The sequence below is a fragment of the Urocampus carinirostris genome, chromosome 17, assembly GCF_059441175.1.
Source record: "Urocampus carinirostris isolate Australia breed hairy pipefish chromosome 17, RoL_Ucar_1.0, whole genome shotgun sequence".
NCBI classification, from domain to species: domain Eukaryota; kingdom Metazoa; phylum Chordata; class Actinopteri; order Syngnathiformes; family Syngnathidae; genus Urocampus; species Urocampus carinirostris.
Genome location: NC_142365.1, coordinates 19,204,202 through 19,219,843, shown reverse-complemented (window position 1 = coordinate 19,219,843; position 15,642 = coordinate 19,204,202). Strand labels below are relative to the sequence as shown.

The window sequence follows — 15,642 nt, the reverse complement described above, 5'->3', positions numbered from 1 at the left end:
TGGGAAAAACTTCCTGAAACTAAAAACATAAACTTCATATCACTGTGTTTTTTACCCAACACCAATATGGTGAGAGATAAAATGTACTTGTGATTTACTCAAGATCTATAAATCATATGTTTTTAAAAATGCACACGCAAGATTCAAAAATCCCATATGTAAATCACAGATAAACTTGTGGCACTGCAAAATGCTTAATTCACACCGGGTTTCTATCTTTAATGGTACAGGAGAAATTGGAAAATTGACTTTGAAAGTCCTTAAAACCTGCTTGAATTTGACTGTGAAAAGGGTGTACGAACCCTGGAACCTAGCAACAACTTTGAATACGCCTCAATACAGGATACAATTTTACATCAAAACGATTCCACACAATAGTATACATGATGCGATACAGTCCAAGAATATACACTAAGAGGCCTAAATGCTCATTAACTTATGGAATATACAGTAAATATTTGACCATATAAAAGTGTGCTTAATGCTTATTTCTTAAATGTAGTCAAAGTAAAAAGCCCAATACCTTATTATAATAATAATAATAATAATAATAATACATATTATTTTAAAGCGCCAAAAGTCACCAAAAGTCGCTGTACACATTATTTAAAAAGGGCAACTCTATCTGAAACATGACCTACTTTTTTCCCCCTCGTAGGCCACCTAGAGAAAGAATAAGGAATACAAGAGGCACTAGCTTACCAAACACCATACTTTTATTATTTTGCTTTACTTTGAAACTAATCCATGTAACCTTTAAAGGTTAGTTTGTTTTTTATAAAAAAAAATGGTAAATTGTTACTCTCAATTTTGAAAAAGTAAAATTGCATCAGTGAGTATTTAAAACAATTAAAATGGTGTATCATTATTTTCTGAAGCCAGACACCGTTGTAGGATAGGCTACATGTCGCTGAAAATCTTTTGGACTCCACAATACTATCTTAGGGGCAGCACGGCGGCGCAGTGGTTAGCGCATGTGCGGCACAGTTCATGTCATGGGAACCTCCTGCGTGGGTTCAAATCCAGCTCCAGACTTCCTGTGCAGAGTTTGTATGTTCTCCCCGTCCCACATTCCAAAAACATGCATTTCAGGTGAATTGGCCGGTCCAAATTGTCCCTAGGTGTGAATGAGCGAGTGAGTTGTCTGTCCCCGTGTGCCCTGCGATTGGCTGGCAACCAGTTCAGGGTGTCCCCTGCCCAGTGCCCGGAGATGGCTGGGATGGGCTCCAGCCCCCCCTCAACCCTAATGAGGATAAGCGGTACAGCTAATGAGATGAGATGAATACTATCTTAACTGACCAGGGTTACCTCAGTCAAAATGTTATGTTGTTTTCACATCTCATAAACCCACCATCTTCCTAAAATATGGTAGCTAATTACAAAGACACATTTAATTTTTAATGAAAGTACCAGGTTGAACACAGTCTAGATAGGTAAATAACGTGAGAGCAGTCAATTGAGCTAAAATTCAATCTTTTTGGTGTTTTGTATTGCCAAACTATTAAGCTTGACCTTTCCCAAAAAACAGCAACCACTTGAATTAAGAATGTATAAAATATTCATATAAATTTGCCCGTTCAAGCAGGTTTCTTTTATCAAACATAGCGAACTTCCTCAGGTTGGGGGGTGTCATTGGCACTGACAAATAATTTGTTTTTTGGCTTGCTAGCATGTTGCTAGGTCCCCTGCCGCTGGTTTTAGTAACAGCGCAAGTCCGCAAAAACATCTGACTCACTTTCCAATTTGACGTTAAGAAAAAGAAAAGTAACTTGTGGTTTCCTTTTGATGCATAAAAATGTTATCCGTTTCCCATCAATAGAATATCGATGCAATCCCGTTTTAGGAATATCTAAATAATCCACCTACTCCTTGTGTTCCTTAGTGATGTAAAACTGAAGGAGGGGGAATTTAGAAAGGAATTAGAGAAGAAGATTATAAAGAAAACCCTGCGACCAAGGGGTCAACAGGAAGGATTAAAGAATAACTTTGATACACATTTGTTGACTACTAGATCTCACTTAGCATAGGAAAAGTGATACCAAATATAGGTCACCAAAGATGCACCTTGCATTCAAGCTCACAATCTTCATCCTTAACTCAAACTAGGTCTTTCTTGTTTCTGTTGATATAAATTGATTTAGTTGTCCGTCAACTCAATCGGATGTAAGTGGAGGACTGCATTGGCCCCTGTTAACCTATCTTTGGCACTGTTAGAACGGAAAAAGAGGGGTTGCGTTTCCCTCCAAGGAGACGAGATGAGTCTCAAATAATTGGGGTCGCATTCTCCTCTAAGGATACAAGACAGGATCTGTATTTTGTATTTTCTCGTTTATTTTTATTTTCAATCATGTTGCTAGTAACATCACCTCAAAAAATGGACAAATCATTTGAAAAGAAAAAAGGGGTGACAAGTTGAAGCCTAAGAGGTATGAGGGATCCGTCCCCAAAACAACTTTGGACACTTCTTCTATCAATCATTTTAACAAGAGATTTTCATTTATGTACAGTTTTTGTCACTTGTAATTTGGATCCTTGTTTCAAAATGGCAAGTTCTTCAATCGGTTGGCATCTCAGATTAAAACAGACGGTGGTCTCTTACAACGCAAGGGGAGTTGATAACACAACTCGATAAAGTCTTCATTTACAGTTAGGTTGAAATTTCTGAGCCACTGCCTCCATGTTTTGGTTCGGGTTGATATTTCTTGCGATAGTCTTATCTTTGGAAATGCTTCTTTCATTTCACTCATTGTTTCTCTCGTTTCATTCATTGATTCTTTCGGTCATTCCAAAGCTTATTCTATTAAGTCCATGTCGTCAGTTTACATTTCTTTGGACATTTTCCTTTGTAGGTTGATATTTAGGTTTGTTGGAAAAAAACAACCCAAAAAATGGCATAAGGGAGTGATGAAGAAAAATTCCAGAGCAAGTGTGAGAAGCGTTCTTTCTTGTGAGACTTTGGAAGAAGACAGGATTTCTCTGTCATGATTGGCTAAGTAGGATGAACACCATTCATCCCGTAGCACGGCAGAGCAGTGGTTAGCGCGTGTGCGACACAGTTCTGAGGTCATGATATCGAACCTTCCTGTGTGGAATTTGTATGTTCTCCCCGTGTCTGCGTGGGTTTCCTCCAGGCACTCCGGTTTTCTCCCATATTCCAAAGACATGCATGTCAGATTAATTGGCTGGTCCAAATTGTCCGTAGGTGTTAATGAGCGAGTGAGTTGTCTGTTCCCTGCGATTGGCTGGCAACCAGTTCAGGGTGTTCCCTGCCCACTGCCAGAAGATGTCTGGGATGGGCTCCAGCCCCCCCGTGACCCTACTGAGGATAAGCAGTGCAGATAATGGATGGACCAGTTATCCCAAAGAGGTTAAAAGCTTTTAAAACATGAAATGGGACTCATGCATTCTCTTTTTTTGATTTCAGAGCACACCTCAGTATTACAAAAGCACTGACGTGACTGCCTTGGGTGATTCACTAATGATTGGATCACTTTTTTTCTTGTTTAAATTGGAAGTTCTCCTGAAATGTTTACCATTTCTGTCTTGGGATGGGGCTGCATTGAATAAGTGACAACTAACAGATTATTATATTTTACAGAAAAGATAAGTATTCTTGACTATTCTGCACCATGAAAAATATATATAGCAGTATGTAAGAATTAACCTACAATGGAGACTTAAGAGTTTTGTCTACATTTTATTGTTTGCTTATTGTTTTTTTCTGTTTATGTATGGGGGCACAGAGAAAAATGCAGTGACGTCTGAAAACATTTATGACGCCCCTCCAGAGAAATGTGTCCATGTTTCTTTGCCAGCATTATTCATAATTAATTCAATATCTATCGGTACAATAAACTCACCAAAACCTTGCAAGTGCTTTTGTGCAGTAATTCTTCTAATTGTGTAGAGGTGCAATTTAATGTGGAAACTTTGTTACCTTACATATAGATGCAATGTCTTAAGTTGCTCAGTGTCTTTTAATACCCACCCACTGGATCAAAGCCAAGGATTCCACTTTTTTTCAATCAAGCTCCTCACCTAGCCTTACCCTATTTCCTGAAATCCAAATTAAAAAACTGAGGAAACACTTTGTAGAACTTTTATTGTCAAGGAATCCAATGCATTTATTGTTTCATTTTATTAATCAAAATTGTTAAAAATATCTCGTTTGTTAAATCAAAGAGAACAAAAAGACAGTAATTGCATAACTGTCTTTTTCTTCTAATGTTAAACTTAATCTTAGATAATGTTATACCGAACAGTATTGTGAGTCGTGAACTTCATCTGGTATCATGAACCGGAATGGGTGGTTTACAAGACGTTTATTAGACCTTGGGACTAATGTCAATCATCACTGCTGCCAATGATGATGCACTCGCCTGAAACCTAATTCAATATGCATTCCAGTTACCCTGAAACGATATTTGAACCTCACTTTAAATTCAACCCTGTACATTTCTCACTCTACTTTCAGTTTCATATTAGCTGTGGCAGACAGATCTGCAGAGTAATATTGCGTTCTATAGCTGAGGTTGCAAATCAATTCCCTTAATATTTTACAGAATATAATTTGTTTAAAAAACTCACACTCATTTTAAATACAAATAAATAAATTAAATTATTTCTAAGGTCAGGTGCAGTCGCTGCAACTTGTTCAAAACAGCAGTGACAAAATTGGCCATGTTGTATGATGGAAAACCGATGGAAAACAGTTGACGAATTCTACAAGTATCATATTTATTTTGTACAATGCATTTTTTAACCCAAAAAAAAGAACTCAAGCGTTTGGGCACGCATTATACACGAGGTTTTAAGGTATTATTTGTGCAATATACCACTGACCACATTTGCTAAACATTGGATGCAACAGGTTTTGAACCTGAGTTGAAGGGGTGAAAGCACATAATTGTAACCATCAGACCACCAGTGATATAGATGACATACAAAAAGGCAATTTATTTCATTTCATTATCACACTATTTTTATTCACGGTTCCAGGGAATGTTAGAGAATGCAGAAAACAGAAAGTCCTCCTGAAAGATAAAAATAAAACTAAAAAAAGCACGAACCGAAAAAATCTAATTGCGATTTTCGATTTTACAAGAAAAGTGCTTTTCTGTGCTTGTTTTGTTTTGGGGCAAAATTTAAACATAGTGACATGCAAACTTACCTCAAGGTATCGACATTTCGTTCTGTATACACGTGTACTAGAATGACAATAAAGTAGATCTGAATCTGAATCTGAATCTGAATGACCTCAGAGACTGAGAGTACACTATACGACTGTAACGTTAAAAATAACTAGATCTACAACTAAAAATGGAATTGCAATTTGAATAAAAAGTATTTATTGTCATTATACAAATGTACAACTAAATTAGAGGGCTACTCCTTTTAGTGTCAGAAAACATTTTAGAGAGAGGCTGGCTAGCTACACGCTAGCGTCAGGTAACCATGATTTCTGCAAGGTCTTTGGGATGATTAAAATACAAGAGTAGCGAATGTTGCGGTTTTCCACGAGTAGCAGGTCCAAGTCGTCTGTTTCATTGGTAATGGGTCTGGCTTTGGTCACTAGCGAGTTAGGCAGTGGTGGTTTAAGAGTTGTTAGCCTAGCTGTTAGCTTTCCCTTTTGACGCCGCCTCAGTCAATTCCCGCGATAAAAATCCAGGCAGCACAAGCTATTAATCAGCTTTCTTTGGCGCTTTTCTGACTCTCCTCAAAGTCTGATTTAATTAATGAATTTATTTTCAAGGTAACGAGCCGCTAAAGCTATGAACTGTGGCGTTTGTTTTGGTGGCCATATGTGAAAGGGCTGTTTGACTGATTGGCAGCTTACACCAGCCTATCAAAGTCATGCACACATGTCTTGCAAACTTTGCCTCGCCTTTATTGGTTGGTGCTATTAAAACCTGCTTCTGGTTGGCCGGCGATTTTAAACCCCGAAATGTGATAATTATTGTTGGCCAAACACTCCATCACATAAATAACAAACTAGAACTATGAATACTTGAAAGAAAAACGTAGTGTTTTGTGGTTACACTATCACACTACTTCACATCGCAATATCGATTAATCGTGCAGCCCTAATTGTATTGTTATGGTGTTATTGCGTTCAGTTTATATTGTCAAGATATAATTTCAATGATAGTTGCATATATTTAACAACGTTTGTCACTTACAAAGTTTAAGCCGAGAAAAAGTAAAACAAAATTTGAGATCGATTTTCAATCAAAATGTAGGCACTTGGGTGAATTAATACAGTAAATGAAAATGAAATGATCTGCATTTATATAGCGCTTTTCAAGTCAATGACTTCCCAAAGCGCTTTACAATGTGCTCCACATTTCCCAATAGTCAAGTCAAGTCAAGTCATTTTTATTTGTATAGCCCTAAATCACGAAGAGTCTCAAAGGGCTTCACAGATTGTTACACTATATTACACAAACTATTTTCAACCGACAAGAGGAGTAGGTTATTCGTATGCAATGGAGTAGAAGTGAGTTTTAAGTTTAGATTTAAACATTTCCACTGAGGTTGCAGATCGAATCTCAGGGGGAAGAGCATTCCACAGCACCGGTGCCCGGATGGAGAACGCTCTCGAACCAGCAGAAGACTTCTTTGCTCTCGGGATCATCAGAAGACCAGCACTCTCAGATCGTAGGCTTCGGACCGGGACATAGTGGCAGATCAGATCTGAAAGATAAGAGGGAGCAAGTCCATGTATGATTTTGTACAATACTAAGAGAACTTTGAAGTCACATCTTTGGCTAACTGGGAGCCAATGCAGGTTAGCCAAAATCGGTGTTATGTGATCGTACTTTTTTGTCCTGGTTAAAAGCCTCGCTGCGGCATTTTGTACTAGCTGAAGAGACTTGATTCTGGACTTCGGGAGACCGGAGAGTAGTGCATTGCAGTAATCGAGACGGGAGGTAACAAATGCATGAATTATTGTTTCCGCATCAGACTGAGACAGTATTGAACGGATTTTAGCAATGTTGCGAAGATGGAAGAAGGCAGTTCTAGTAGTTTGCTTTACATGCATCTCAAAGGATAGATCAGGGTCAAATATGACACCTAAATTTTTAACTGAGTCACTCTGTGTGATGTGACATTTGTCAATGTTCACAGCAGTTTTTGAGAATAAGTCCCGGCATTTAGAAGGACCAATGACTAACATTTCGGTCTTTTCAGAGTTAAGACGCAAGAAATTGAGTGACATCCACTCTTTTATCTCAGTGAGACAGGCCTCCAAATTTCCACAGTTTAGTGTGGAAGATTCCTCCAACGGAAGATATAGCTGAGTGTCGTCTGCGTAGCAATGGAAGCTGATATTGTACTTGCGAATAATATCACCTAATGGAAGCATGTAAATGTTGAAAAGTAGGGGGCCGAGCACTGAACCCTGCGGAACACCGCAGGTAACATTAAAGGGCTCAGATGTCGTTTCACCATATTTAACACAGTGCGTCCTATCTGAGAGGTAGGATTTGAACCACGAAAGGACGGCTCCTGAGAGACCAATCCATTTTTCCAACCGTTCTAATAGGATATTGTGGCGCACTGTGTCAAAAGCAGCACTAAGATCCAGCAACAGCAAAAGTGATGAAGCGCCAGAATCCATTGACATTAGGAGATCATTTGTTACCTTGATCAGAGCTGTCTCAGTAGAGTGGTTAGCCCTGAATCCTGATTGCATGGATTCAAAAAGGTTATTCTCCGATATGAAAGCATTCAGCTGCTGTGCCACTACTCTTTCGAGTACTTTAGAGAGGAAAGGTAGGTTTGACACAGGTCTGTAATTACTTAATATTTCTGGATCAAGGTTGGGTCGTTTCAGTGTGGGTTTAATAACGGCGGACTTAAAAGCTGCTGGAACTACACCTGAGGAGAGTGATGTATTTATAATATTTAGAACTGAAGGCCCAAGGACGCTAAAAAGACTTTTAATAAGTGAACCTGGGAGCGGGTCGAACTGGCAAGTTGTCGGTTTGGCCGCATTCACCACTTGTTTGAGATCATCAAGTGACAGTTCACTAAAACCGGCCATTTTCCCAGGGCAGCCACCCTGTCGTGCATCTGTAAATTTCAGTCCTTTAATACGTGTGGTACTAACAATATCTTTTGCAATTTCTTCCTGTATGCATTGAATCTTCTTAGTGAAGAAGACCATTAACTCCTGAGCAGAGTGTGTTGAACTGTCTGCGATAGGCTGTTGCCTTGTAAGCGATGGTACAGTGTCAAAAAGGGCTTTGGGGTTGTTCTTTTGAGACGCAATCACCTTCGAAAGGTAGGCCGATTTTGCAGAGGCAAGGGCCGCTTTATACTTTAACAAGCTGTCACACCAGGTTTGATGGAAAACCTCAAGCTTGGTAGCGCGCCATTTTCTCTCCCATTTCCTGCATTCTTTTTTAAGGGTTCTAGTTTCATCAGTAAACCAAGGTGTGCGTCTTTTAGGACGTGATTTTAGTTTTATGGGCGCTATTGAATCCAGCACACTAGTCAGGGTGGTATTGAACTCATTCATGAGTGAGTCAATCGAGCCATTGTATTTAGGAAAGGACGCAACTGCTCCAGGAAGGAGTTCAAAGAGCTCAGAAACTGTGCCAGTGCTTATATTGCGTCCGCTAAATCCCTCAGCTTTATTAATCTACATTTAGTTAGCACCTCAAATGTCACTAAATAATGATCAGAGATAACAGTAGTACACGGTAGCACCATAATGTTTGAGGTTAAAACTCCTCGAGTCAGAATCAAGTCTAGCGTGTTCCCATTTTTATGGGTTGGCAAGTCAACCAGTTGAGTAAAACCAAATGCATCAATTAGAGAACTAAACGCAATAGTAAGTGAACTGTGTGGGGAGTTCATATGAATGTTAAAGTCTCCCATAATTATAATTTTGTCTGCATAGGTTACTAGTTCAGACAAAAGTTCAGCAAATTCGTCTAAGAAAGTTGTGTATGGCCCAGGTGCACGATAGATAGTTATTACATCAATTGACAATTGAGGGGACCGCATCACAAGAGCCTCAAACGTTTTGTAATTATTAGAGGTACGTGTATTAAATTTGAGCGATTTTTCAGAGATTAGCGCAACACCACCACCCCTTTTCAGCGTGCGTGCTATATGACTACTCTCGTAGTCTGGGGGAGAGGCATAATTTAGCGCTAAGTGCTCATCCGGGCGTAACCACGTTTCACAAAGACCCATACAGTTAAGTTTATAATCACGAATAATGTTATCAACAAGTAAAGCTTTTGGAGCAAGCGATCTAATATTTAACAGACCAAATTTCAGCTTTGCTGAATCATTTGACTTAGCTGAACTCTTTGTAGTCTTTGTCGAGATCTTCAAAAGCTCCCGGCGTTGTGGCCGTTCGTGAGCGCTGAGTTTAAAGCGTCGGTTGTCCGGCGAGGAATGAATGGTGGAATTAGTTACATCCTCGCGTCCATCCTCGCGTCCATCTTGCTGCTTGGACTTCACACGCTTCACACATCTACCTGCACGGCAACCACGCTTCTGTTTCCTTTCTTTACGGCGCCGCCGTCGTTTATTAAGAGGAATAGCTGTCCACAAGGATGCCGGGTCTCTTTGAAATTCGCTCGGTATATCATTGGCGTTATAAAAAGTGCCCGAAAAGTCGAAATTTAGACGCCCACCCAACCGAATAAGTTCGTCCCTACTGTAAGTGTTTTTGGCCACACATGTGTCCAAAAGTGAAAGCAAAAAAGACAAGAGAACGGCAATAAATAGAAGATTAGCTGGACAACGAGCCGCAAGCATGTATCCATGCGCCGCCATGTAAGGCGCTAACCTGCTTATTGGGGGTATTAGGGGTTCAGTGTCTTACCCAAGGACACTTCGACATGTAACACGGACGAGCCGGGATTCGAACTGGGATCCCTTGATCCCAAGAGGAGCGCTCTACATCCTGAGCTACTGCCGCCCCAGTACTTTGTAATTGTTTACCATCGAAGCCCAATCTTGCCATAAGCAAAAGTACAAAAGAAGATGCAAGGTTAGGCTTGCAGAGTTGACAGACTATTTCTATAAATTTTGGCGTCAATAGTTTTGTATGCGGGCAGCATGGCAGTGCAGTGGTTAGCGCGTGTGCGCCGCAGTTCTGAGGTCATGAAATCAAACCTTTCTGTGTGGAGTTTGCATGTTCTTCCCGTGCTTGCGTGGGTTTTCTCTGGGCACTTCGGTTTCCACCCACATTCCCCAAAAAAACATGCATGTCAGGTTAATCGGCCCGTCCAAATTGTCCCTAGGTATGAATGAGCGGGTGAGTTGTCCGTCTCTGTGTGCACTGCGACTGGCTGGCAACCAGTTTAGGATGTCCCCTTCCCACTGCCCGAAGATAGCTGGGATGGGCTCCAGCACCCCCACGAGCCTACTGAGGATAAGCAGTGTGGATAACGGATGGACGGATAGTATTGTATGCATGCTCATTTGGATTTGACTTGGCGCGCTAGAAAGTAAAGTCTCCCTTGATGTATGACCGGGCAATTACATTCAACACTGGCTCAAGAGTCAACAATATTATAGGTAACATGTAGCTTATGTTTTCCAGACAAACCCTTAAAAAAACTTCCACTAAAATGGCACATAGTTGCTGTCCTTATCTTAATACAATTACACAAGTTTTCAGAATTCAACAGCACATATCAAGGTCATAAGCATAAACTATGTATTTGTGTAGACTGCAGACTAGTGTATAACATGGTCCTCAATTTTTTTATAATTAAAAATAGTTGTTTCACTTTTTCTCAGCTCAAAATAAACATTGTAAGCGACAAATGTTACTGAGTATGTGCGATCATGATTAAAATAATTTCTTGACAATGTAAACTGTGAACACAATACCAACAGAAAATGTACAATATATTTATTGAATGTATGTCATTCAATGTTTGATTCATCATCAGATACACCCGTTAGTTTCTTTGTTGGCATTTTTGCATTTATTTATATCTTTCAGCATCACTTTCTGATTTCTCCATTCTCTAACATTCTTTCCTGGGACCTCAAGTAAAAATAGTGTAATAAAGAGATAAATCAAATGTCTTTTAATCAGTCATCTATATTATTGGTGGTCTAGTGTCTCCTTTGAATAGCAAATATAGTCTAACTATAACTGTTCAAAATTTAGTACAGTGTTTTTACGAATATGGCTTAATCTGTTGTACGATATGTTTTCCTTTTTTACTGCACATACAGTATTTGTTTGTCTGCTTTATATTGTTGGTTGGTGTAAAATTTGATACATCATTTATAAAAAATAGAATTATATTTTCAGACCAATTTATGGTGCACAGAATTTCCAAGAATTGTGTAGAACCATTTTTTCACACTTGTTTATTGACTGGTTGTCCCTGTGACTAGACTCCCTGACCTATACATTTCCAGCTTCCTACAAATTTCAGAAAGCAACAAGATGGTGCTTTTGTCTTAAATGTTGCTGGGACCCCATAGTGTCAGTTTCTCTATATTTTTTCTATGGCCACAATGCTTCACATCTAAAATTTACTCCAGTGCAACTAGTCCAGAAAATGCAGTAAGATATTTTTGTGTGGAAGCTAAACATCCTGATCTTTTGCACTGAAACATTTTAGTTATCTTCAAATAAAGTTGCGTAATCTTCAAATATAGTTGCCTAAAGTCTCATTTATTACTGGTGCGTATATTTGGCTTTTATATTGACTCAATGTTTAAGTTGAGTGAGTTCATCCCTTTGTGCATGGCTTTCATGTGTTTTCCTGGACAGCTGTTTCCATAGCAGAGCCTTTTATCTTTGCGTCAAGCTAACTCAGGCACCTAATCTGTCCTAATACCTGCTGAATTGGTGATAAACTGCCCACACTTTTTAAGTCCCAAAAGGAAACCAAAATTTTGAATTTAATTGAACATTGTGCTGAATCAATCACATGGAATTGTTAAGTGTCATCTCATCTTTGGTTTCTGTTTCAGTAGGCATATTCCGATATTTTAGACTGTTATGCATGCCTGGCCCAGTTATATTTGGTATAAAGTTACAGAGTGCATGGAGTACATTTGAAATCTCAGAACAAAGTTCACTCATTCCTCTCATGCATTGGCTTTTGTCAGAAGTTTAAACAGGCATGAGCATGATAAATAAATAAAAAATACAGTTTTTATTTGGCCAAAGTATTCCAGTTTCAAATTGTAACACAACTCCATGTGATTAGCAGTTATGACCTTGCCCAATGAATATGTGAGTGTTCAGACAAGCATCCTCGGAGCAAATTCTTTTTTGCTGTGAATGTATTCCTTTATTATTTTTAGTTATTGTGGAAGGGGTTGAGCTGGAATTTGCATGCCGAATAAAAGCTGCCAGTACCATTGCTTGGTCGCTCTCTACCCAGCTGGGTCAGTGTTTTTTGAACCATCAGGCCGGCACATGTAATAGCATCAGGCCCAGAAAGAGACAAGAGAGAGAAAAATGGGCTCAGCAGCCAGTTGAGCTACTGGCGTGGCGAGCTTGCCCTCAAAGAGAGCATGCCTCCCTGCCCAATTATGCACTGTATGGAAACATCTCCCCCACCCTCAACACACACGCTGATAGTTTGACCAACACAAATAGTAACGGAAAATGAACAAAAACAAAAGTAGGGCAAAGCGTGCCAGAATGGAAGATTATCTCACTCATGTGGGATTGATATTAATTTTCTTTTCACTAGTATTTCAAAAGAGCTTATGTTCAAATAGAGTTTTAGAGGTATTCCCAAACAGATTTTTTTTTTCCAATGAGGCACACAACATGTAGTGTTCCTACTAGGGCTGCATGATTATTGTACCTGAATTGCAATTTTGATGCGATTTCTCAATTTTTAAAAGAATAGTGCATCTTCTGTGCTTTACTTGTGAGAATTAAATCATAGTGAGCAGTGTTTCCCATCAAATTTTGTGAGACTCCGGTGGGTGGACAGTCTAGGGCTGGGGTCTCAAACATGCGCCAGGGGTGATCGTTTGTGGTTGAACAAAAAACATTCAATAAAAATAACAGTATTGATTTAAAAAGAATCCAAAATACACAAACTATGATATAAACGTGCAATTTTCAAAATACTAATTCCTCTAACAATTTACATTTATGTTACATAACATGAGTTAATTGTCTGTCTTACTGCTGGTATGAGCAACCAAAAACCTCAAAAAGGCTCCGCTGGAAAATGGTGGGGTGAAATTGTGCATTTTGCTCACTTTGAGTTTGGATTCTTTTTGTTTTCACTACACATTGTAGCAATATCTAGTGGTCAAATAATACACATTGTCCCTTTAATGTTGGTAAAACCCTTGCAAATTATGGATTCATTTATACTTGTGCACATTAATTCATTAAGATTCAGATTCAAATTCAGATATACTTTATTGTCATTCTTGTACACGTGTATACAGAACAAAATGTCGATACATCTGACCTGCAGTTTTCTTGAATGTACAGATATAAATAAAATTTTGTATTGAGTTGGAAAAATAATCCATCAAACATTCTCCGACGAGAATGGGATTCGAACCCATGCGTGCAGAGCACAATGGATTAGCAGTCCATCGCCTTAACCACTCGGCCACCTCGTCTGTGAATCTATAGTTTCAGCGTAGTTCTTAATCGTATTTTAGATCTTATTCTGTGTAGCAAATTACAAAAGGTATTAGAGAACAGAAGAATGTTTTTAATCAGAGCTTTTCTTGTGGCAAACTTGATTTGGCCCTGTTTACCTGGACCCTAGCGCCAGAGCAGTGCTAGGAATCAATTGGATTGGAACCATAGCTCTGTTCTAGTTGGCCAAACACTCCATCAGTCAAATGACAAACTATAAATCCTTGAAAAAAGGCGGTGTCTGACGATCACACAATCGAACTACATCACATCGCGATATCAATAAGATTTTGGTTAATTGTGCAGCCCTAGTTCCTCCTCACATTTATGAAAATATGTTGCAAAATATTTTACGATAAATTTAGTTTCAAACACGACCCATCTGACTTGTTTGCTATGGAACTGTGATGTAATTGAAGGCACACAACACTTTCAAAATGGTGAATCCTATTAACACAACATGTGAGGCCAGCTCCGAAACGGACAGCTATTGTAGGAAACTGCAATTGTTTACCGCTCATTTCTGCTTGGGATTGCAGCTTTTACTTTGTGTTTTTCGCCGTGTATGTCATTTTGTCGAGCTAGCTCTGACCGTCGGAGCTGCAGAGGGCTTTCCTGTTTTGTTGGCTCCTTGTTGGCGCTTGTTGTCTGCCCACCGTGGTTTGTTTGGCCAGCTAGCCTGGCGTTTGAGACCGTTTTGCCGTGTCGCTCAGTTTATTCCCGGCGGTCTTTCCGTTTGTCACCAAAGCCGTTGCAGGTTTTAATTGTTGGTTCCCCGTTAGCCTGGCTACTTACTGTGTGCTCTTTAGTTGCCCAATCTCTATTTTTTTTTTTTTTTGCCAAGGCTGTGACCCCCTTTCGTTGATCGGTCATTGTTAGCCTGCAGCTCTGCCTGTTTCTTTTTTGTGTCAGTTATCCCGTTTTAGCTGCTCGCCCATACACCTGTGATGCAACACCTAGGCATTCTCCACAAAAACTACCAAAATTTTGCTTAAAACACTCGTAACCTTTTGGACTAATTAACAGGTAAAACAATATGCCAACTGGCGGCTTGCTAAAGTGATGATGTTCCTCTGATGATGTCACAGCTCAGGATGACAAAGACAAGGCATTCTGTCTTTAAAATGCCGGATAATATTTGTAATATACCGATAAAATATACATCAAACACCATGTATTATTTCTTCACATTTTTTGTTTAAGAAGTTGGGAATGCCTTTAAAATGATAGCAGCACTTTTCAAACATGTCACCTAATCGTCACTATCACATTAATGAATGTAGCTTAAATGTTTGTTTAACACTGCCTCTTTTGTTTTGCAGGCTACTTTAGCGTGTTGGCAGTTGTTCTGAGGACGGACAACAACTCGCCGTGGACTGATGAATTTGACAGTAAGAAGCATGATCAGAATTTTTTTAGGCACTATAAGTAGCAACCCTCAGAAATTGTCTTTTGTGATATTGTTTCCATATATAAGGCACACAGAATTGTAATGTGCGTTTGATAACTCTAAGGGCGAGAATTGCAGAAAAAAGTGCTATATCAGAGCTTTGATTCATCAGTCAGAACATATCACTGATCACATACAATTGCACACAATTGCAAAAAGTAAATGTGATTGGAATCAGACCCAGATCGTGGCAAGGATCCTATCACTCAATAAGGGATGGCCAACACGGTCCTCGAGAGCCGCATGTCCTGCATGTTTTTGGAGTTTCTGTTCTCCATTATAGGTGATTTCAATCACCTGGATCATTATCAAGCTCCCACACAGCTTGCTAACAGGCTGAAATTTTGCATCACCTCAGTCGGAAAAGAGAAACCTCAAAAACATGCAAGACATGCGGCTCTTGATGACTGGGTTGGCCACAATTGTGACTAGACCACAAGGGATATAGACGACACGTGAAAAGGCATTAGGTTTTATCACAAAATTTTTAGTCACTGTGCCAATAAGTTGCTGTAAATATTGGGCCAGGTTCCTAGAACATTAAACGAGTCTGTGATATGGCCGACCCGCAAAG

At 39.4% G+C, this 15,642-nt stretch overlaps 1 protein-coding gene and 1 non-coding gene across 2 annotated transcripts in view; one reads left to right on the top strand and one right to left on the bottom strand.

Annotated features, from left to right (window-relative positions):
* jam3b (junctional adhesion molecule 3b) overlaps positions 1–15,642 on the top strand; it is a 50,082-nt gene that overhangs the window by 22,932 nt on the left and 11,508 nt on the right. Inside the window, exon 2 of the mRNA XM_088320900.1 lies at positions 14,941–15,009. Within this exon, the coding sequence (XP_088177026.1) occupies positions 14,941–15,009 (69 nt within the window). The remainder of the gene's footprint in view (positions 1–14,940; positions 15,010–15,642) is intronic.
* On the bottom strand, positions 13,515–13,596 carry trnas-gcu (transfer RNA serine (anticodon GCU)). The gene has a single exon. It is a non-coding gene; the product is annotated as a tRNA-Ser (tRNA).